Source organism: Nerophis lumbriciformis, linkage group LG24, assembly GCF_033978685.3.
Source record: "Nerophis lumbriciformis linkage group LG24, RoL_Nlum_v2.1, whole genome shotgun sequence".
NCBI classification, from domain to species: domain Eukaryota; kingdom Metazoa; phylum Chordata; class Actinopteri; order Syngnathiformes; family Syngnathidae; genus Nerophis; species Nerophis lumbriciformis.
In genome coordinates, this window is record NC_084571.2 from 31111348 (window position 1) to 31134500 (window position 23153).

General features: G+C 39.9%; 1 protein-coding gene across 2 annotated transcripts in view; it reads left to right on the top strand.

Moving 5' to 3' along the window:
- The window catches only part of stat3 (signal transducer and activator of transcription 3 (acute-phase response factor)), a 58985-nt gene that overhangs the window by 21357 nt on the left and 14475 nt on the right, over window positions 1–23153 (top strand). For both annotated transcript variants that reach the window (XM_072916001.1, XM_072916002.1), the window contains exons 7-21: window positions 972–1123; window positions 1195–1353; window positions 1445–1537; window positions 6451–6510; window positions 6593–6622; window positions 6733–6826; window positions 6908–6955; window positions 7027–7110; window positions 12111–12209; window positions 12303–12438; window positions 16048–16100; window positions 16180–16274; window positions 16346–16485; window positions 16567–16788; window positions 22410–22452. In XM_072916001.1, the coding sequence (XP_072772102.1) occupies window positions 972–1123; window positions 1195–1353; window positions 1445–1537; window positions 6451–6510; window positions 6593–6622; window positions 6733–6826; window positions 6908–6955; window positions 7027–7110; window positions 12111–12209; window positions 12303–12438; window positions 16048–16100; window positions 16180–16274; window positions 16346–16485; window positions 16567–16788; window positions 22410–22452 (1508 nt within the window). The remainder of the gene's footprint in view (window positions 1–971; window positions 1124–1194; window positions 1354–1444; window positions 1538–6450; window positions 6511–6592; window positions 6623–6732; window positions 6827–6907; window positions 6956–7026; window positions 7111–12110; window positions 12210–12302; window positions 12439–16047; window positions 16101–16179; window positions 16275–16345; window positions 16486–16566; window positions 16789–22409; window positions 22453–23153) is intronic.

The following is a 23153-nucleotide window of genomic DNA, read 5'->3' on the forward strand; positions in this document are numbered from 1 at the left end:
TACTCACGGTACCGCGTCTGCGTATCCAACTCAAAGTCCTCCTGGTAAGTGTCTCTGTTGTCCCAGTTCTCCACAGGCCAATGGTAAAGCTTGACTGTCATCTTCCGGGAATTTAAACAATGAAACTCCGGCTGTGTTATCCGGCACAACAGTCAAGGGGTGCATTCTACGGCGGGGGTGCGTTATCCGGCACAACACCTGCCGCAATACACCGCTTCCCTCCTACAGCTTTCTTCTTTGCTGTCTCCATTGTTCATTGAACAAATTGCAAAAGATTCACCAACACAGATGTCCAGACTACTGTGGAATTTTGCGATGAAAACAGACGACTTAATAGCTGGCCACCATGCTGTCCCAAAATGTCCTCTACAATCCGTGACGTCACGCGCAGGCGTCATCATACCGAGACGTTTTCAGCAGGATATTTCGCGCAAAATTTAAAATTGCACTTTAGTAAGCTAACCCGGCCGTATTGGCATGTGTTGCAATGTTAAGATTTCATCATTGATATATAAACTATCAGACTGCGTGGTCGGTAGTAGTGGGTTTCAGTAGGCCTTTAAGACCAGACTTAAAACACTCCACTGTGGGAGCAGTTTGAACATGGAGGGGCAGAGTGTTCCAGAGCTTAGGGCCGACCACAGAGAAGGCCCCGTCTCCCCTGGATTTAAGTCTGGTCTTGGGCACCACGAGCTGGAGCTGGCTCTCGGACCTCAGAGCCCGCGCAGGAGTGTAAATTTGGATGAAGTCCGAGATATACTGAGGTGCCAGTCCATGTAAAGCTTTAGGATTTAGGACCAAAAACCCCTTAAGCAAGTAAAATACTCTAACATAAAATCTTTTTAGTGAGAATAATTATCTTATCATACAGAAAATAAGCAAATATCACCCTTATTTGAGATATTTAATCTTACTTAGATTTCAGTTTTTGCAGTGTAGCGGCTAACTGGCTCTGATGCTTCTCATCGCAGCAAATTGTGACAGAGATTGGAGGCTTACTCACCGCCATGGATTATGTCCAGAAGAACCTAACAGATGAAGAACTGGCCGACTGGAAGCGACGGCAGCAAATCGCCTCCATCGGGGGTCCGCCTAACATCTGCCTGGACCGCCTAGAAACATGGTAAGCTTGCGCTCTTGCTTCAAAGTGAAACACAAGAGCCGTATCAACGAAAAGTATGTCTGTCCAAACAGGATAACGTCCTTGGCCGAGTCCCAACTCCAGATTCGTCAGCAGATCAAGAAGCTGGAGGAGCTCCAGCAGAAGGTGTCTTACAAAGGGGACCCCATCATCCAGCACCGGCCCGCCCTGGAGGAGAAGATAGTGGACTTGTTCCGAAACCTCATGAAGAGGTACTGCTCACATATGCACCACTTCGTCTTTATTACTGCGTCTCGTTGCGTTAGTACTCTGTCCTAACAGTGGCTCTGTGTTACTCAACAGTGCGTTTGTAGTGGAAAGACAGCCGTGTATGCCCATGCACCCGGACAGACCGCTGGTCATCAAAACGGGCGTGCAGTTCACCAATAAAGTCCGGTAAGGAATAAGCTCCGTTTTATTTTATACACCGCTCTACGCCACGGGTGTCAAACTCGTTTTCATTGAGGGCCAAATCCCAGTTATGGCTGCCCTTAGAAGGCCGCTTGTAACAGCGAATTATATAAGAATTTGCCTCTGCATTTGATTATTACTAGAGATGTCCGATAATGGCTTTTTTGCCGATATTGTCCAACTCTTAATTACCGATTCCGATATCAACCGATACGGATATATGCAGTCGTGGAATTAACACATTATTATGCCTAATTTTGTTGTGATGCCCCGCTGGATGCATTAAACAATGTAACTTTACCATGAATTGATTAACGTGAAGTTGAATTGATTAACGTCAAGTTGAAAAACTTATCGGGGTGTTACCATTTAGTGGTCAATTGTACGGAATATGTACTGTACTGTGCAATCTACTAATACAAGTTTCAATCAATCAATCAAAAACAAGGTTTTCCAAAACAAGAGAACAACTTCAACTCCAGTTATGGAAAAAAGTGCCAACATGGCACTGCCATATTTATTATTGAAGTCACAAAGTGCATTATTTTTTTTAACATTCCTCAAAACAGCAGCTTGAAATTTGGGACATGCTCTCCCTGAGATAATCCTGATACCCACTACAACTATGGGAAATACTATACTTTGACTTTCACAAAGTGCATTATTTTTTTTAAACATGCCTGAAAACAACAGCTACAAAAACAATGAAGACACACAGACTCAGTCCAGAGTATACTAGGGCAGTGGTTCTCAACCTTTTTTCAGTGATGTACCCCCTGTGAACATTTTTTTTAATTCAAGTACCCCTTAATCAGAGCAAAGCATTTTTGGTTGAAAAAAAGAGATAAAGAAGTAAAATACAGCACTATGTCATCAGTTTCTGACTTATTAAATTGTATAACAGTGCAAAATTTTGCTCATTTGTAGTGGTCTCTCTTGAACTATTTGGAAAAAAATAACTAAAAACTTGTTGAAAAATAAACAAGTGATTCAATTATAAATAAAGATTTCTACACATAGAAGTAATCATCAACTTAAAGTGCCCTCTTTGGGGATTGTAATAGAGATCCATTTGGATTCATAAACTTCATTCTAAACATTTCTTCACAAAAATAGAAATCTTTAACATCAATATTTATGGAACATGTCCACAAAAAAATCTAGCTGTCAACACTGAATATTGCATTGTCGCATTTCTTTTCACAGTTCTTTTTGACAGACATTTTAGTGAGAAACCTGAGCTTGTGCTTCACTGAGTTTATGAACTTACATTCATATTTTGTTGAAGTATTATTCAATAAATATATTTATAAAGGATTTTTGAATTATTTAAAAAAAAATCTCACGTACCCCTGGGCATACTTTCAAGTACCCCCAGGGGTAAGCGTACCCCCATTTGAGAACCACTGTACTAGGGCATGCTTGCCAACCTTGAGACCTCCAAATTTGGTGGTAGCGGGGGGTGTATATTGTAGTGTCCCGGAAGAGTTAGTGCTGCAAGGGGTTCTGTTGTGTTTATGTTGTGTTACGATGCGGATGTTCTTCCGAAATGTGTTTGTCATTTTTGTTTGGTGTGGGTTCACAGTGTGGCGCATATTTGTAACAGTGTTAAAGTTGTTTATACGGCCACCCTCAGTGTGACCTGTATGGCTGTTGACCAAGTATGCATGGCATTCACTTATGTGTGTGTAAAAGCCGCATATATTATATGACTGGGCGGGCACGCTGTTTGTAAGCAGGAAAAGCGGACGTGACGACAGGTTGTAGAGGACGCTAAAGGCAGTGCCTTTAAGACACGCCCCCAATAATGTTGTCTGGGTGGAAATCGGGAGAATGGTTGCCCCGGGAGATTTTCGGGAGGGGCGCTGAATTTCGGGAGTCTCTCGGGAAAATCGGGAGGTTGAAACAGATACCGATAATTTCCGATATTACATTTTAAAGCATTTATCGACATCGCCAAATATTACATATATTTTTTTACGTACGTTGTAAAAAAAATTTTTTTAAATCTGTAGTTTTTAGAGTAAAAAATGACAACTCAGTCACCAGAATTTTACTGTAAAACAGTGTTTTTAACAAAATTTTACAGTAAATGGAAAACAGTACCGCTGATTTTTTTTTTGTGAATGTGTATGGGTGAATGTGGAAAATAGTGTCAAAGCGCTTTGAGTTCCTTAAAAAAAGGTAGAAAAGCGCTATACAAGTACAACCCATTTACCATTTTTAACCTCTGGCAACTGAGCTGCCAGTTTTTTACCATTTAAAAAAAAAAAAAAAAAAAAAAAAAAAAAAGAAAGAAATTGAAACCATATTTTCATTTGTAGTACCGTATTTTTCGGAGTATAAGTCGCACCGGAGTATAAGTCGCACCTGCCCAAAATGCATACTAAAAAAGGAAAAAAACATATTATATTATATAATATATAAGTCGCACTGGAGCCCGGCCAAACTATGAAAAAAAACTGCGACTTATAGTCCGAAAAATACGGTAAATAATATTATTTGATATTTTACGGTAATGTGTTAATAATTTCACACATAAGTCTCTCCTGAGTATAAGTCGCACCCCCGGCCAAACTGAAAAAAACTGCGACTTATAGTCCGAAAAATGCGGTAATACACCTTAAGAACAACCACCGTAGATACTACGGCAGGCGTGTCAAACTCATTTTCGCTCAGGGGCCGCATGGAGGAAAATCTGTGCACACGCGGGCTTGACTATTAAAATCATGGCATTAAAACTAAAAAATAAAGACTACTTTAGTTTATTTATTAGTTTATTATTATTTCTTCGGTCAGTGGTCAACAAAATAAACAAACAGTTGTACATTCATAAATTGAAAATGTAGACCGAAAGGGTTTAGGCTGAAGTTGAACACTTATTGCGCCTAACCCTATAAACAATGTCAAATACAAGATGAGTGTCCTAAAAATATGACATTTCCTTTGCACAACATATTATAAATACACCTTGTACACAACATAAACACCGTTTAAACTTCAGATTGTTTTCTTTGTCTTACTTTGGCCAAAAATAGAACAAACACATTCTGAAAATATTACAATAAAAATATAGAAAAAAATACCGGCATAGGTAAAGATTAGATCCATGAAGGAAAGAAGAAAGTGAATGAATGTTTATAACTGAATACATTCACATATGCATAAAAACGTGTTTTCTTTTGTATTATTTTTTTTAATGAATTAAGTAACATTTATGACAACCTTTTTTCCAAAACACAATATAAAATGTGAGATATAGCAGGATAATGCATACATTTATCATTTGTTTTCACAACGGTTACAAAAAAGTGGGACCCCAAAAATTTTCTGTGGGACCCCATTTTTATGACTTGGGGGTCCCCGGGACCCCATTTAGAAAATTCCTAGCGCCAACACTGATGGAATATTGGTGCGTGCAAACAGCAGCAGGCGGCTGTGGCCTGCGGGCCGGTTCTAATGCTAATCAAATATCATCCCGGGCGCCATAGATCATTCATTCGCGGGCCTTGACTTTGACACCCCTGGTCTAGTGTGAGTACACTGCAAAAAGTCAGTGTTCAAAAACAAGAAAAAAATAAAATAAAAATTAGGGGTATTTTTCAGACTATAAGTCGCAGTTTTTTTCATAGTTTATGACTTATACTCAGGAGCGACTTATGTGTGAAATTATTAACACATTACCGTAAAATATCAAATAATATTATTTATCTAATTCACGTAAGAGACTAGACGTATAAGATTTCATGGGATTTAGCGATTAGAAGTGACAGATTGTTTGGTAAATGTATAGCATGTTCTATATGTTATAGTTATTTGAATGACTCTTACCATAATATGTTACGTTAACATACCAGGCACGTTCTCAGTTGGTTATTTATGCCTCATATAACGTACACTTATTCAGCCTGTTGTTCACTATTCTTTATTTATTTTAAATTGCCTTTCAAATGTCTATTCTTGGTGTTGGGTTTTATCAAATAAATTTCCCCAAAAAATGCGACTTATACTCCAGTGTGACTTATATATGTTTTTTTCCTTCTTTATTATGCATTTTCGGCCGGTGCGACTTATACTCCGGAGCGACTTATAGTCCGAAAAATACGGTTATTTGAACTAAGCAAAATTATCTGCCAATAGAACAAGAAAATTTGGCTTGTCAAGACTTTCCAAAACAAGTAAAAATGGCTAACCTCAATGAACCCAAAAATACCATAAAATAAGTATATTCTCACTAATAACAACTGTACTACTATATGAGTACGTATTTTCTATTGTTTCATTGAAAATAAAACAGCAAAGTCCATTTGGCTGTCATCTGTTTTAATTATGAGACACAATTGTGTCAAAGTCATGATTTTCTTTTTACATGCTTGAAATAAGAAATTATTACTTTAAAAAAGTAGTTTTATACTTGTGAGTGTTGATGACACAGCTTTGCAACAGTTGATATTCTAGTTTCAAGCATGTTTTACTTAATGTACCGGTAGGTCATAAAATCTCAGTTACAAGCTGTAATATCTTACTGAGATCATTTAGGACCAAAACCCTTAAAACAAGTAAAACACTCTAACATAAATTCTGCTTAGTGAGAAGAATCATCTTATCAGACAGAAAATAAGAAAATATTTAATCCTACTTAGATTTCAGTTTTTGCAGTGTACACCCTTAAAGGCATATTTGGGTGAGTGTGGCATGGAAGAACATTCTAATCAAACACCTAAAATTAGATTTTCCTGTATGTCCAGCACATGTTGAAAATTGACAATAAAGATGAGTTGACTACAATATTTTAAGCTGTTTATTAGGTCAAAGACCAACAGACCAAGTACTTTTGTCCATGTAAATCATACGATTCGTTAGTGAGTATTGCAAGATTAATATGTATATTCCTCCAGGCTACTGGTGAAATTCCCTGAACTCAATTACCAGCTGAAAATCAAAGTTTGCATTGACAAGTAAGCATTTTTTTAAGTACACGCACAATCTAAATATATGAGAAAATACTGCATTTCATTGTAAACCGTTTATTTTTCTCAGGGAGTCTGGAGATGTGGCCGCAATCCGAGGGTAGGATGTACAACTTTTTAACTTCTAAACAAATGCATTGTCTTTTTTTCTTCTTCTTCTTCTCAACAGAAGAAAACACAGTCGGAAGTCTCACTTTCGCTTTTGTCTAGGTCACGGAAGTTCAACATCCTCGGCACCAACACCAAAGTCATGAACATGGAAGAGTCCAACAACGGCAGCCTGTCAGCGGAGTTTAAGCACTTGGTGAGTTTGCGATAAATCCCCTCCAACTTCTCTGACAAACGCTTCCTCACAGCGGAACCGCCCGCTTCCTGTTCGTTGCAGACCCTCAGAGAGCAGCGGTGCGGCAACGGCGGACGCACCAGCAGTGACGTAAGCGCGAGGCCTCCCACTCGTCAGCCAGCCAGCATGCGTTATACTTACGAAACTTCTCCTTTCTGTAGGCCTCCCTTATTGTCACAGAGGAGCTCCATCTCATCACATTTGAGACCGAAGTCTATCACCAGGGCCTGAAGATCGACCTGGAGGTCGGTTCCACAAAAACTCCCACTAGATATCTAACACTAGAAACACGAAGCATATTTATAATAACAGGGTTTACTTGACTTTAGGGCTGCAACTAACGATTCATTTGATAATCGATTAATCGGTCAATTATTACTTCGATTAATCGATTAATAATCGGATACAAGAGGCAAACTACATTTCTATCCTTTACAGTATTTTATTGGGGAAAAACAGCATACTGGCACCATACTTATTTTGATTATTGTTTCTCAGCTGTTTGTACATGTTGCAGTTTATAAATAAAGGTTTATAAAAAATAAACAAATAAAATAAAAATACAAATAAATTAAAAAAATTGCCTCTGCGCATGCGCATAGCATAGATCCAACGAATCGATGACTAAATGAATCGCCAACTATTTTTATAATCGATTTTAATCGATTTAATCGATTTAATCGATTGTGATGGTTTCCTGCTGACCCCACTGTGGACTGGACTCTTACTATTATGTTGGATCCACTATGGACTGTACTCTCACAATATTATGTTAGACCCACTCGACATCCATTGCATTCGGTCTCCCGTAGAGGGGGGGTTACCCACATATGCGGTCCTCTCCAAGGTTTCTCATAGTCATTCACATCGACGTCCCACTGGGGTGAGTTTTTCCTTGCCCTTATGTGGGCTCTGTACCGAGGATGTCGTTGTGGCTTGTGCAGCCCTTTGAGACACTTGTGATTTAGGGCTATATAAATAAACATTGATTGATTGATTGATAGTTGTTGCATCCCTACTTGACTTTAATATACAGGTTGCATGTTTCCATCCATCCATCCATCTTCTTCCGCTTATCCGAGGTCGGGTCGCGGGGGCAGCAGCCTAAGCAGGGAAGCCCAGACTTCCCTCTCCCCAGCCACTTCGTCCGGCTCTTCCTGTGGGACCCCGAGGCGTTCCCAGGCCAGCCGGGAGACATAGTCTTCCCAACGTGTCCTGGGTCTTCCCCGCGGCCTCCTACCGGTCGGACGTGCCCTAAACACCTCCCTAGGGAGGCGTTCGGGTGGCATCCTGACCAGATGCCCGAACCACCTCATCTGGCTCCTCTCGATGTGGAGGAGCAGTGGCTTTACTTTGAGCTCCTCCCGGATGGCAGAGCTTCTCACCCTATCTCTAAGGAAGAGCCCTGCCACCCGGCGGAGGAAACTCATTTCGGCCGCTTGTACTCGTGATCTTGTCCTTTCGGTCATAACCCAAAGCTCATGACCATAGGTGAGGATGGGAACGTAGATCGACCGGTAAATTGAGAGCTTTGCCTTCCGGCTCAGCTCCTTCTTCACCACAACGGATCGATACAGCGTCCGCATTACTGACCGATCCGCCTGTCAATCTCACGATCCACTCTTCCCTCACTCGTGAACAAGACTCCGAGGTACTTGAACTCCTCCACTTGGGGCAAGATCTCCTCCCCAACCCGGAGATGGCACTCCACCCTTTTCCGGGCGAGTTGCATGGTTGTTTTTTGAAATATAAATATATTCAGTCAGTGTTATATTCAACTCCACATCAAATAATATTGTGTAAAACAATAAACATGTCATCGGATATTATTGTAATGACTTCACAGCATACAGTACAGGCCAAAAGTGTGGACACACCTTCTCGTTCAATGGGTTTTCTTTATTTTCATGACTATTTACATTGTAGATTGTCACTGAAGGCATCAAAACTAGACTGTAGAGTTATGTACAAAAAAGGTGAATTAACTGAAAACATGTTTTTTATAGAGATGTCTGATAATGGCTTTTTTGCCGATATTCCGATATGGTCCAACTCTTAATTACCGATTACGATATCAACCGATACCGATATATACAGTCGTGGAATTAACACATTATTATGCCTAATTTTGTTGTGATGCCTCGCTGGATGCATTAAACAATGTAACAAGGTTTTCCAAAATATGAAACCATGAATTGATTTAAGTGGACCCCGACTTAAACAAGTTGAAAAACTTATTCGGGTGTTACCATTTAGTGGTTAATTGTACGGAATATGGACTGTACTGTGCAATCCACTAATACAAGTTTCAATCAATCAATCAAAAATAAGGTTTTCCAAACTAAGAGAACAACTTCAACTCCAGTTATGGAAAAAAAGTGCCAACATGGCACTGCCATATTTATTATTGAAGTCACAAAGTGCATTGAGGTGTGAGGTGAGGGTATTGAGGGGGTCGGAGTTTGGTGGTAGCGGGGGGTGTATATTGTAGCGTCCCGGAAGAGTTAGTGCTGCAAGGGGTTCTGGGTATTTGTTCTGTTGTGTAACGGTGCGGATGTTCTCCCGAAATGTGTTTGTCATTCTTGTTTGGTGTGGGTTCACAGTGTGGCACATATTTGTAACAGTGTTAAAGTTGTTTATACGGCCACCCTCAGTTTGACCTGTATGGCTGTTGACCAAGTATGCATTGCATTCACTTATGTGTGTGTAAAAGACGCATATATTATGTGACTGGGCCGGCACGCTGTTTGTATGGAGGAAAAGCCGACGTGACGACAGGTTGTAGAGGACGCTAAAGGCAGTGCCTTTAAGGCACGCCCCGAATAATGTTGTCCGGGTGGAAGTCGGGAGAATGGTTGCCCAGGGAGTTTTTCGGGAGGGGCACTGATATTCAGGAGTCTCCCGGGAAAACCGGGAGGTTGAAACCGATACCGATAATTTCCGATATTACATTTTAAAGCATTTATCGGCCGATAATATCGGTAGTTTTATATTCTAGTTTCTTCAAAATAGCCACCCTTTGCTCAGATTAGTGCTTTGCACACTCTTGGCATTCTCTCGATGAGCTTCAAGCACACCTGTGAAGTCAAAACCACTTCAGGTAACTACCTCTTGAAGCTTATTCATAGTTTTGATGCCTTCCGTGACAATCTACAATAGTCATGAAATCAAAGAAAACGCATTGAATGAGAAGGTGTGTCCAAACTTTGGGCCTGTACTCTATATCAAATAATATAGTTTCAAATACAGTGGAGCCTCGATTTACAAGCTTAATTGGTTCTTGAACAGGGTTAGTAAATCGAAAAGTTAGTATAGTGAAGCAAATTTCCCCATATAAAATTATGTAAATATCAACAGTGGGCTCCAGCCAGACAAAAGTCTCTATTTTTATTTAAGGCACGGGTGTCAATTGTAAGGCCCGAGGGCCGGATCAAGCCCGCAAGCAGGTTTTATCCGGCCAGCGGGATTGCTAAGTTAAAAAAATGAACCTGAAATTTTTGAATGAAAGAAACAGCTGTTCTAAATGTGTCCACTAGATGTCGCAATAGCAATTCTTTGTAACTTTGTATATGATGCTACATATGTACAAAATAAACCACATGATGTTAGTACATCAGTCGAGGAAAATGATCAAACTACATAAGTAACATCCTGTAATTTGATTTTGATATAATTCTTTTTTTTTTATCTTGATAGAAAATTAACAGCAATGAGTTGACTGATGAACATTATCACATCATTTATTCCAAAAATATAAATAACGACAAATAAATTATTAACCGCAACATGTAAGTGTAAAAAAAAAAAAACAACATTATGATTTGTACATTTTCAGAATGCGCTTCTTCTATTTTTAAACAAAGAAAACAATGTGAAGTTGTCTTTATTTTTATGTTATCGTGCCGTGATTTTACCAGTCCGGCCCACTTGGGAGTAGATTTTTCTCCATGTGGCCCCCAATCTAAAATGAGTTTGACACCCCTGATTTAAGGTTTTTACAGTACTTTGAACACAACATAAAGTGATATACAGGACTGTATATAAAACAAACATAACAAGGAGGTGATGAATTAACTATCTCTTTATTAACAACCTGAAACAACAAAAAGCTGAACTGTTCTGTATGCTCTGCAAACACGCACACACACACACAGAAGTCCCTTTGGTGCCCTCACAAACAAGCAGAAATCACACAAATCCCTAACTTTAACAACTGAATTGCAACAATAGTAAATATTTTAAAAGTAAAATCCACTTACAGTATATTAACATCAGCAAAGGAGCAACTCACAAGAAGGGAGCAGACAGAGGTAGTGTCTTCTCCGCTGTCAAATAAGTCCGCTTTGGCAACTTTTTCCAGAAAAGTCTGATATCGTCACAATTAAAAACTTGCTGTGGTATGAAGTTGGCTTCCTCAACCTCTTCAAAACGAACAAACCCAACATGGCTGCCAGCTGGAAACTGAATGAATGAATCGTCCGTACACAGAGACTTATTTGGCGCAATTTAAAAGTTTGTAAATAGAGGTGTTCGTAAATCAAGGTACAGTGGAACCTTGATTTACGAATGATATATGTAGGCAACATACTATATACTATATACTACAACCTACTCAGTGGCCTAGTACCTACTCAGTGCCCTGAGATCGGTAGGTTGTGAGTTCAAACCCCGGCCGAGTCATACCAAAGACTATAGCAATGTGACCCATTACCTCCCTGTTTGGCACTCAGCATCAAGGGTTGGAATTGGGGGTTAAATCACCAAAAGTGATTCCCGGGCGTGGCCACTGCTGCTGCTCATTGCTCCCCTCACCTTCCAGGGGGTGAACAAGGGGATGGGTCAAATGCAGAGGACAAATTTCACCACACCTAGTGTGTGTGTGACAACCATTGGTACTTTAACTTAACTTAAAAGTGTGTAAATAGAGGTGTTCGTAAATCAAGGTATAGTGGAACCTTGATTTACGAATGATATATGTAGGCAAATTACAGTTAAGTAAAAATGCATGATTAGTACATAAAATATAATTAGTAAATTGGTCAAATTATATTGTTAATTTTCGTACAAATATCCTATTTACCACAGCTATAAAGCTAATAAAGCATTACACTCTTAAGTGCTTAAATCTGACTTTCAAGAAGGTGCTATTAAAATTAGAAGACAATGTGAAGAAGTAATTCCATGAAGGAATTACGAAAGAAAAGTTGCATTGAAAATAATCTCAAATTAATTTTCCCCACTACAGACTCATTCACTGCCGGTGGTGGTCATTTCCAACATCTGCCAGATGCCCAACGCCTGGGCGTCCATCCTGTGGTACAACATGCTCACCGACCAGCCTAAGGTAGGTCGGCGCCTTCTGTTGGGTGGACACAGAGTTTTTCACAGCAAGTAATTGGTTCTGTACTGCTTTCCTTTTTATTTCTTTTTTGTACAGAATGTGAACTTCTTCACGAAGCCTCCAGTAGGGACGTGGGACCAGGTAGCCGAGGTGCTCAGCTGGCAGTTCTCGTCCACCACCAAGAGAGGACTGACCATCGAGCAGCTCACCACGCTGGCTGAGAAACTGTTAGGTGAGTACCATTGATAAACGTACTGTATAGTCTTCCATCCATCCATCCATTTTCTACCGCTTGTCCCTTTCTACCGCTTGTCACTTTAAATATCAGATAGTACAATCAGCTGAATTCATAGTTAAATTACTGATTTAGTCATATTTTTCTGTATGTGTGTTTGAGACTAGACAGATGATGTGAATGGACAAACTGATCATTTCTATAATATGTACACATATGGAGAGCCAGATGTTTGTCTTGTTTGTATGTGTATGGAGCGGCCAGATTTTACATTATGTGTCTACGTTAATGGACATTGGATTGCATAACATGAATGGAGAGACTTCTTTGCTGTGTGTGCATGGAAAAAATAAACTACAGGCCAATGTTTACATTATGTGAATGGACAGACTGATATGTAAATTGTGTGTACACAAATGGAAAGGCAGATGTTTGCCCAATGTATGTGAATGAAGTGGCTGGATTTTACATTGTGTGTGTGAATGGACATCCGGCTATTTGCATAATATGAATGGACAGTCTGTTTGCTGTGTGTGTAAAAACATGTTTGTTTGCTCATTTGCAGAACAGCTGCCATTTCTTTGAATGGACAGACATGTGTTGACAGTATGTGAATGGATAAAACTGATCATTTATATTATGTGTATATATATGGAGAGACAGATGTTTGTCTTGTTTGAATGTGTATGGAGCGGCCAGATTTTACATTAAGTGTCTACGTGAATGGACATTGGATTGCATAGTATGAATGGACAGACTGTTTGCTGTGTGTGTGGGGGGAAAAAAACAACAACAACAGGCCGATGTTTACATTATGTGAATGGATGGACTGATATTTAAATTGTGTGTACATAAATGGAAAAGCAGATGTTTGCCCAATGTATGTGAATGAAGTGGCTGGATTTTACATTGTGTGTGTGAATGGACAACCGGCTATTTGCATAATATGAATGGACAGTCTGTTTACTGTGTGTGTAAAAACATGTTTGTTTGCTCATTCGCAGAATAGCTGCAATTTCTTTGAATGGACAAACATGTGTTGACATTATGTGAATGGACAAACCGATCATTTATATTATGTGTATATATATATGGAGAGACAGATGTTTGTCTTGTTTGAATGTGTATGGAGCGGCCAGATTTTACATTAAGTGTCTACGTGAATGGACATTGGATTGCATAGTATGAATGAACAGACTGTTTGCTGTGTGTGTGGGAAAAACAACAACAACAGGCCGATGTTTACATTATGTGAATGGATGGACTGATATTTAAATTGTGTGTACACAAATGGAAAGGCAGATGTTTGCCCAATGTATGTGAATGAAGTGGCTGGATTTTACAATGTGTGTGTGAATGGACATCCGGCTATTTGCATATTATGAATGGACAGTCTGTTTGCTGTGTGTGTAAAAACATGTTTGTTTGCTCATTTGCAGAATAGCTGCCATTTCTTTGAATGGACAGACATGTGTTGACATTATGTGAATGGACAAACCGATCATTTATATTATGTGTATACATATGGAGAGACAGATGTTTGTCTTGTTTGAATGTGTATGGAGCGGCCAGATTTTACATTAAGTGTCTACGTGAATGGACATTGGATTGCATATTATGAATGGACAGACTGTTTGCTGTGTGTGTGGGAAAAAAACAATAACAACAACAGGCCGATGTTTACATTATGTCAATGGATGGACTGATATTTAAATTGTGTGTACACAAATGGAAAGGCAGATGTTTGCCCAATGTATGTGAATGAAGTGGCTGGATTTTACATTGTGTGTGTGAATGGACATCCGGCTATTTGCATAATATGAATGGACAGTCTGTTTGCTGTGTGTGTAAAAACATGTTTGTTTGCTCATTTGCAGAACAGCTGCCATTTCTTTGAATGGACAGACATGTGTTGACATTATGTGAATGGACAAACTGATGTTCAAAATCAATGTACACATATGGACAGACAGATGTTTGCCGTATGGGAATGGAGTGGTCAGATTTGACATTGTGTTTGCATATTGCTGATGTTGAGTGTGTGAGTAGACAAATGGACAGATTACTTTGTGTGTCTAATTAGTTTGATTTAGTTTAATTGTTAACTCACGCCCTGTCTACATTAAGCCGGATAACGCCTTAAACAAATAATTATTTAGCCTAAGCCCCGTTTCAGCCACACTAAAACATTGTTTAGGTCCCCCTCCTTGGGTAATTTTTTACACGGGTAAGCGCGCCGTGTATTTCTTGAATTTCCGGCTCTCAGCTTTGTATGGACTCGTCGATCGTTTACAAACTGAGTTCGGAGAGGAAGTGACGCCAGAAAGACCGCGCCCCACACAGGAAGTGACGTCAGAAAGAACGCGCCACAGCCAGCTTCATAATAAAGCGGTTTCGTAACTCGGAGCTAACCACTGGAAATATGAAGGCGAGTCATCCAGACATGCCCATGTTTCTCCTTCCGTCTGTACAGACGCTTGTGGAAATCACACATGAATACCTTAAGACAGGGGTCGGCAACCCGCGGCTCCGGAGCCGCATGCGGCTCTTTGATCACTCTGATGCGGCTCAGCTGCATACTTGCCGACCCCTCCGATTTTCCCGGGAGACTTCTGGATTTCAGTGCCTCTCGCAGAAAACTCCCGGGATTAATATTCTCCGATTTTCACCCTTACAATAATAATAATAAGGGCGTGCCATGATGGTACAGCATTTAGCACCCTCTACAATTTGTATAAACAGCGGGCCAGTCCAGCCTTTTGTTGTATGCATTTTCTGCTTACACACGTAAGTGACAGCAAGGCATACTTGGTCAACAGCCACACAGGTTACACTGACGGTGGCCATATAAAACAACTTTAACACTCTTACTAATAATGCGCCACACTTTGAACCAAAACCAAATAAGAATGACAAACACCTTAACACAACATAAACACAACAGAACAAATACCCAGAATCCCATGCAGCCCTGACTCTTCTCTTGATTATTAGTAAGAGTGTTAAAGTTTTTTATACCGCCACCGTCAGTGTAACCTGTGTGGTTGTTGACCAAGTATGCATTGCTGTCACTTACGTGAGCAAGCAGAAGCTCCATACAACGTGTGGCTGGATAGGCACGCTGGTTGTAGTGGGCGCTAAATGCTGTACCATCACGGCACGTTCGAGAGAATAGTTGCCTTGAAATTCGTAGTCTGCCGGAAAACGCTGTTAAGCGCCATTCATATAAAACCCGCGGGCCGCACTAACATTCAATTTTCATATTAAGGTGTGGGCCGCGTGTCTGAGACCCTTGGTTTATACTAGCACAAAGCAAGAAAAAAAACTTTGTTTGCTGTGATATTTCATTTTAAATTTCAAAAGATTTTTGTGGCTCCCATTGTTTTCTTTAATTTGTGAAACTGGTCAAAATGGCTCTTTGACTGGTAAAGGTTGCCGACCCCTGCCTTAAGAGAAAGCGATTGTGGGATTTACCCTGGATAACCTTAGTGCAGAAGGAGCCTTAAGCAGCTGGGTATGGCTCAGTTGACACACAGTACATGGTTTTCATCAGAGTGACAATATATCGTACAAATGCACTCTAAAACTGTCACATTGTCTATTCAGGACCGTCGGTCAACTATTCCGGCTGTCAGTTCACCTGGGCCAAGTTCTGCAAGGTATCTCCCCCTGTTCTCGTTGTTTGGTGCCATGTTGTCGCGTCATGGCTGTTGTTGACGCATTGTTTCTTTTTTGCAGGAGAACATGGCTGGCAAAGGCTTTTCATTCTGGGTGTGGCTAGACAACATCATCGACCTGGTCAAGAAGTACATCCTGGCGCTGTGGAACGAGGGGTGAGTTAACCCAGGTGGGAATCTGACGCCGGATGTTTTGGAAATGCCTGTAAACTGGGTCTGTCCATCAGGTACATCATGGGCTTCATCAGCAAAGAGAGAGAGAGGACCATCCTCAGCCCGAAACCTCCCGGCACCTTCCTGCTGCGCTTCAGCGAGAGCAGCAAGGAGGGCGGCATCACGTTCACGTGGGTGGAGAAGGACATCAACGGTGAGCCTCCCGCGGTCGTCCACGGCCACGCATTTCCAGTTTTGTGGTTCTGACGCCAAGCGTTCCTCCTGCGCCACCCAGGGAAGACTCAGATCCAGTCGGTGGAGCCCTACACCAAGCAGCAGCTCAACAACATGTCGTTCGCCGACATCATCATGGGCTACAAAATCATGGACGCCACCAATATCCTGGTTTCGCCCCTGGTATACCTCTACCCAGAAATCCCCAAGGAGGACGCCTTTGGGAAGTACTGCAGGCCGGAGACGGCTCCTGAACCCGAGATGCCAGGCGACTCTACAAACAGTAAGTGTTACGTATTTTTTTAGAACAACTCAGAACTCAGAAATCTGCATTTTTAAACATTCATTTTTGCATCAAAATAACACTACTAGGGATGTCCCGATCCAGGTTTTTGCACTTCCGATCCGATATTGTTTTTGCACTTCCGATCCGATACCGATACAGACCGATACCGATACTGACCGATACTGGCCTATCCGAGCATGTATTAAAGTTTAAAGTTATTTAGCCTACTTAGTTGTCAGAATCATGTTGAAAAGGGTTTTAGTACTCTTGATAACAACTAGCCAGCTGAATTAGGGGAGTTTGAATAATACACAATGGTTGGTAACAAGAAACTGACCTGTTTATTCAAAGAGAAACACAAAATAGAAAAAATTATACATGACAAACAGAAATGGCATAATTTTAATATTGCGATATTTTAAGGCCATATTGCGATACACGATATATATCTCCATATTTTGCCTTAGCCTTGAATGAACACTTGATGCATATAATCACAGCAGTATGATGATTCTATGTGTTTTGATTGATTGATTGAGACTTTTATTAGTAGGTTGCACAGTGAAGTACATATTCCGTACAATTGACCACTAAATGGTAACACCCGAATACGTTTTTCAACTTGTTTAAGTCGGGGTCCACTTAAATTGATTCAAGATACAGATATATACTATCAGATATATACTATCATCATAATACAGTCATCACACAAGATAATCACATTGACTTATTTACATTATTTATAATCCGGGGTGTGGAGGGGGGCGCCGGATGTAAGTGTCAAAAAGACAGCCAAAAGAGTTTGATATGAGAATAAATCTAAAGTTAAAATATAGGGTAGAAATGCACCCATTTGCAGGAAATGTAGTCTTGATTTTCAAAATGTTCTTTCAAGGCTTGCATGTCTACATTAAAACATTCTTCTTCATACTGCATTAATATATGCTACTTTTAAACTTTCATGCAGAGAAGGAAATCACAACTAAAAAAATCACTAATTTTTTCATACGGTGTTGATGTGGAAATTTTGGCCTCGGCATTTTGATGGTGTGGGCGTGTGGCACCGAATGGAGATAAGCGTCTCGACAGACGTCACAATATTTGAACAATGATGACGAAAACTGTTTTCTCTGTCGTGTCCGTGTGTCGAAAATTGTTATGCGCTTATTTTTTAATTTGATTTTGTGCGTGGCATATAATTGCTATGCGCACAGGCGCGCACCTTAGAGGGAACGTAGGTCACACGGCTGCGCTAGCATCACAGCTAACGTTAGCCATGCTGCTACCTCTCTGCTCGGGGAGGACGTATACGTATGTGACGTATCACGTGACTGTATGTGACGTATGACGTGACAGTATGTGACGTGTGTAAGAAGGTGCGCTTGCTGTCTGTGAGAGGGAGACACAGGAAAGAAGGAGAAGAGCCTGTCGTGTAATGCCAGCAGCTAAAAGCAACTGCGTGAGAATCCACAGACCTGTGGATGTGTTGAAGGTGTGCTGGAAAATGCGGAACGGAAATTAGGGAGCAGCAGAAAAGTAGAATGTATTATTTAAATCGGTGCGATGGAAAACATGGACCGGAGTTTTTTTTAAAACTGGATCTGGATCGGCATTTTCCCATGCCTTGCCGATACGCTTTTTTTGGCAAATATCGGCGGCCGATCCGATCCAAATATCGGATCGGAACATCCCTAATCACTACCATGTTTTTTTTTAATGTAATATTGTAGCGCATAAGGACCGGAGTCAAAGGAAGGGTGTTAATTGTTTTAATGATATTCAAACTTTGTTTTCTTATCAGCAGTTGAGCAGTATTTATACATCCGTGGCTTCTCAGCACAACAAAAATGTGTCCCTTGAAAACCCGTCCGACCGGAACTCTCTGACAATAACAAAAATTCTATGTGTGAATTATGTAAACCCACTACAATATCAAAAAACAGGATTTTTTTGAACGTTCGCCTCAGCCCCAGGTACTCGGGGTTCCTCTCGCCCCCAGGTGTCAAACTCAAGGTCCGGGGGCCACTCGAAAGCCTGGAAATAATATGTATCAATGAAGTACTGTAACTTTTCTAACTGAATGTATTTTTTCTTTCTGTTTTGGGAGAAAAAAAATACATGCACTCCATGTAATCGCAAATTATGTTAAGTTAAATATTGTCTAATTATGCAAAAATATATTATCAACATTCAAACCATTTTTTAAATAGAAATACATATTAATAATAATGATTTGAAAGTTATCCATCAAATTGTGCAATGTAAAACTAGCAATAGATTTCACGGTAAAATTGGGAAATTTACTGTGATTTTTACAGCATTTTTCTCTAAATGGAAAAAAAACCTGTAATTTTTTACTGTAAAAAAACTGTGGTGCCGTTTTGGCATTTACAGTAATAAACCAAAAAATCTACATGTGTTGATTTGCGGTAAAAACAACAACAACAAAAAACTGGCAGCTCCGGTGCCAACATTTTACTGTAAGACTGCAATTTTTTTTAATTTACAGTAAAAAAAACAAATGTAAATTTTACAGTAAAATTCTGGCAACTGAGCTGCCTTTTTTTTTTTTACCATAAAAACAGCAGTACTGCTTTTCCATTTACAGTAATATACACTACATTTTAATGTGAAATTATTGCAACTTACCATATTTGTTTTACATTTTAGTTTTTTAAAAATCTACTAATAAAATGCATAAAAATGTGTGTAATAATAGTGTTCACTGTCAAACGCGGCCCTCTGGGGCCAAACACAACTGCAGTGAAAATGACTTTGACACCTCTGCTCTAGCCTAAACGGCGCACTGAATTGCAGGACGGAAGGATGACCAGGGGCACCGAAACTTGCCCGCTAGTTATCATAGTTAGCATTAGAAGAAACAGAGGTCACAACACCGGAGGTACCGTATTTTCCGGACTATAAGGCGCACTTAAAATCCTTTTTTTGTCTCAAAACTTGACAAGTGCGCCATATAACCAACCTGGTTCGCCTAGTTTACAGAATAATTCTGGTTTTGCTTTATCGACCTCGAAGCAATTTTATTTGGTACATGGTGTAATGATACGTGTGACCAATAGATGGCAGTCAAACATAAGAAATACGTGTAGACTGCAATATGATGGCAAAAATCATAATATGACTCCTTTAATGCGCCCTATAATCCGGTGCGCCTTATCAAAATCAGAATCAGAAATACTTTATTAATCCCTGAGGGGAAATTAAAATTTTCAGCACAATCCCATTCAAGATCAGACAAACATTACAGGGAGACAGAACAGGATCGCTGACGGGTCTGCCAACTTCCGGCGCCCCTTACAAAAAAGGTGAGAAACAGGTAAACAATGGGGGTGGGGAATAAAAAAATCAGTCTAAGCCTGGGCCCCTAGAGAGGGGGTCCAGACTGAGGCCAAGGGAAAAAACAACTCATAGCCATAGCACACATCCCTCTTACATGTGTGTATATATATATATATATTTATATGTATATATATTTTTATTTATATGTATATATTTATATATACATATCATATACATATACATATATTTCATATATACATGTTATATACAAACCCCGTTTCCATATGAGTTGGGAAATTGTGTTAGATGTAAATATAAACGGAATACAATGATTTACAAATCCTTTTCAACCCATATTCAGTTGAATGCACTACAAAGACAAGATATTTGATGTTCAAACTCATAAACTTTTTTTTTTTTTGCAAATAATAATTAACTTAGAATTTCATGGCTGCAACACGTGACAAAGTAGTTGGGAAAGGGCATGTTCACCACTGTGTTACATGGCCTTTCCTTTTAACAACACTCAGTAAACATTTGGGAACTGAGGAGACACATTTTTTAAGCTTCTCAGGTGGAATTGTTTCCCATTCTTGCTTGATGTACAGCTTAAGTTGTTCAACAGTCCGGGGGTCTCCGTTGTGGTATTTTAGGCTTCATAATGCGCCACACATTTTCAATGGGAGACAGGTCTGGACTACAGGCAGGCCAGTCTAGTACCCGCACTCTTTTACTATGAAACCACGTTGATGTAACACGTGGCTTGGCATTGTCTTGCTGAAATAAGCAGGGGCGTCCATGGTAACGTTGCTTGGATGGCAACATATGTTGTTCCAAAACTTGTATGTACCTTTCAGCATTAATGGCGCCTTCACAGGTGTGTAAGTTACCCATGTCTTGGGCACTAATACACCCCCATACCATCACAGATGCTGGCTTTTCAACTTTGCGCCTATAACAATCCGGATGGTTATTTTCCTCTTTGGTCCGGAGGACACAACGTCCACAGTTTCCAAAAACAATTTGAAATGTGGACTCGTCAGACCACAGAACACTTTTCCACTTTGTATCAGTCCATCTTAGATGAGCTCAGGCCCAGCGAAGCCGACGGCGTTTCTGGGTGTTGTTGATAAACGGTTTTCGCCTTGCATAGGAGAGTTTTAACTTGCACTTACAGATGTAGCGACCAACTGTAGTTACTGACAGTGAGTTTCTGAAGTGTTCCTGAGCCCATGTGGTGATATCCTTTACACACTGATGTCGCTTGTTGATGCAGTACAGCCTGAGGGATCGAGGGTCATGGGCTTAGCTGCTTACGTGCAGTGATTTCTCCAGATTCTCTGAACCCTTTAATGATATTGAGGACCGTAGATGGTGAAATCCCTAAATTCCTTGCAATAGCTGGTTGAGAAAGGTTTTTCTTAAACTGTTCAACAATTTGCTCACGCATTTGTTGACAAAGTGGTGACCCTCGCCCCATCCTTGTTTGTGAATGACTGAGCATTTCATGGAATATACTTTTATACCCAATCATGGCACCCACCTGTTCCCAATTAGCCTGTTCACCTGTGGGATGTTCCAAATAAGTGTTTGATGAGCATTCCTCAACTTTATCAGTATTTATTGCCACCTTTCCCAACTTCTTTGTCACGTGTTGCTGGCATCAAATTCTAAAGTTAATGATTATTTGCAAAAAAAAAAAAAAAAGTTTATCAATTAGAACATCAAATATGTTGTCTTTGTAGCATATTCAACTGAATATGAGTTGAAAATGATTTGCAAATCATTGTATTTCGTTTATATTTACATCTAACACAATTTCCCAACTCATATGGAAACGGGGTTTGTATGAAAAATGATCAAAAATAGACCATTAATCGGCAGTGCGCCTTATAACGGTGCGCCCTATGGTCCGGAAACTACGGTACATTACCCGAGGGGGCATGCCTACATGATAGCGTTGCCAAATGGGAAACGTTTTCTGAGTTCTTAGCATGCATGTTATAGAATTTTACATTACATTTTCAATGATTATAATGGTAGTAAATTATCTACTGGAAAAGAAAAAATCTGTGGTACATTAAATTGGACATGTGTCAAAAAAACAGCCAAAAGAGGTTGGTAGATGAGAATAAATATAGTGTATAAATGCATCCAATTGCAGGAAATGTAGTCTTGATTTCCCCAAAAAATTTGGGGGGGTTTGCGTGGCAGCTCTTTGTGCCGATAGAAATGTTCCTCTTTTTTTCTGTCATTTTTCCTCCAAGGCCTAAACATGTTCTACCGTGTTCATTGTCACACTGTCTTGTCTTCCACAGCTACTCAGCCATACTTGAAGACAAAGTTCATCTGCGTCACCCCGTGAGTAGTACTTTTCTTTTTTCCCCCCTGTCTAATTTGCTTCCGCATTCACATAAGATTTCTGCAAAGACGAGACATCCCTTTCTCTGCGTGTCCGCTTCCCCTTTCCTGTCATTTGTGCAATAAATGTTGGCGGTTGTTAAAAGAAAAGAGAAACAAAACTGCTAACCTTTTTGTTGTGAGTCAACATTTCTACTGCAAGTTGTGCATGTCGAATGTTTTTTTTGCATGCGTGAGATTAAATCTCCATGCATAGAAAGTAGAGATGTCCGATAATGGCTTTTTTGCCGATATTGTCCAACTCTTAATTACCGATTCCGATATCAACCGATACTGATATATACAGTCGTGGAATTAACACATTATGCCTAATTTTGTTGTGATGCCCGCTGGATGCATTAAACAATGTAACAAGGTTTTCCAAAAATAAATCAAGTCAAGTTATGGAAAAAAAATACCATATTTATTATTGAAGTCACAAAGTGCATTATTTTTTTTAACATGCCTCAAAACAGCAGCTTGGAATTTGGGACATGCTCTCCCTGAGATAATCCTGATACCCACTACAACTACGGGAAATACTATACTTTGACTTTCACAAAGTGCATTATTTAAAAAAATTTTTTTAAACATGCCTCAAAACAACAGCTACAAAAACAATGAAGGCACACAGCTTCAGTCCAGAGTATACTAGAGTAATA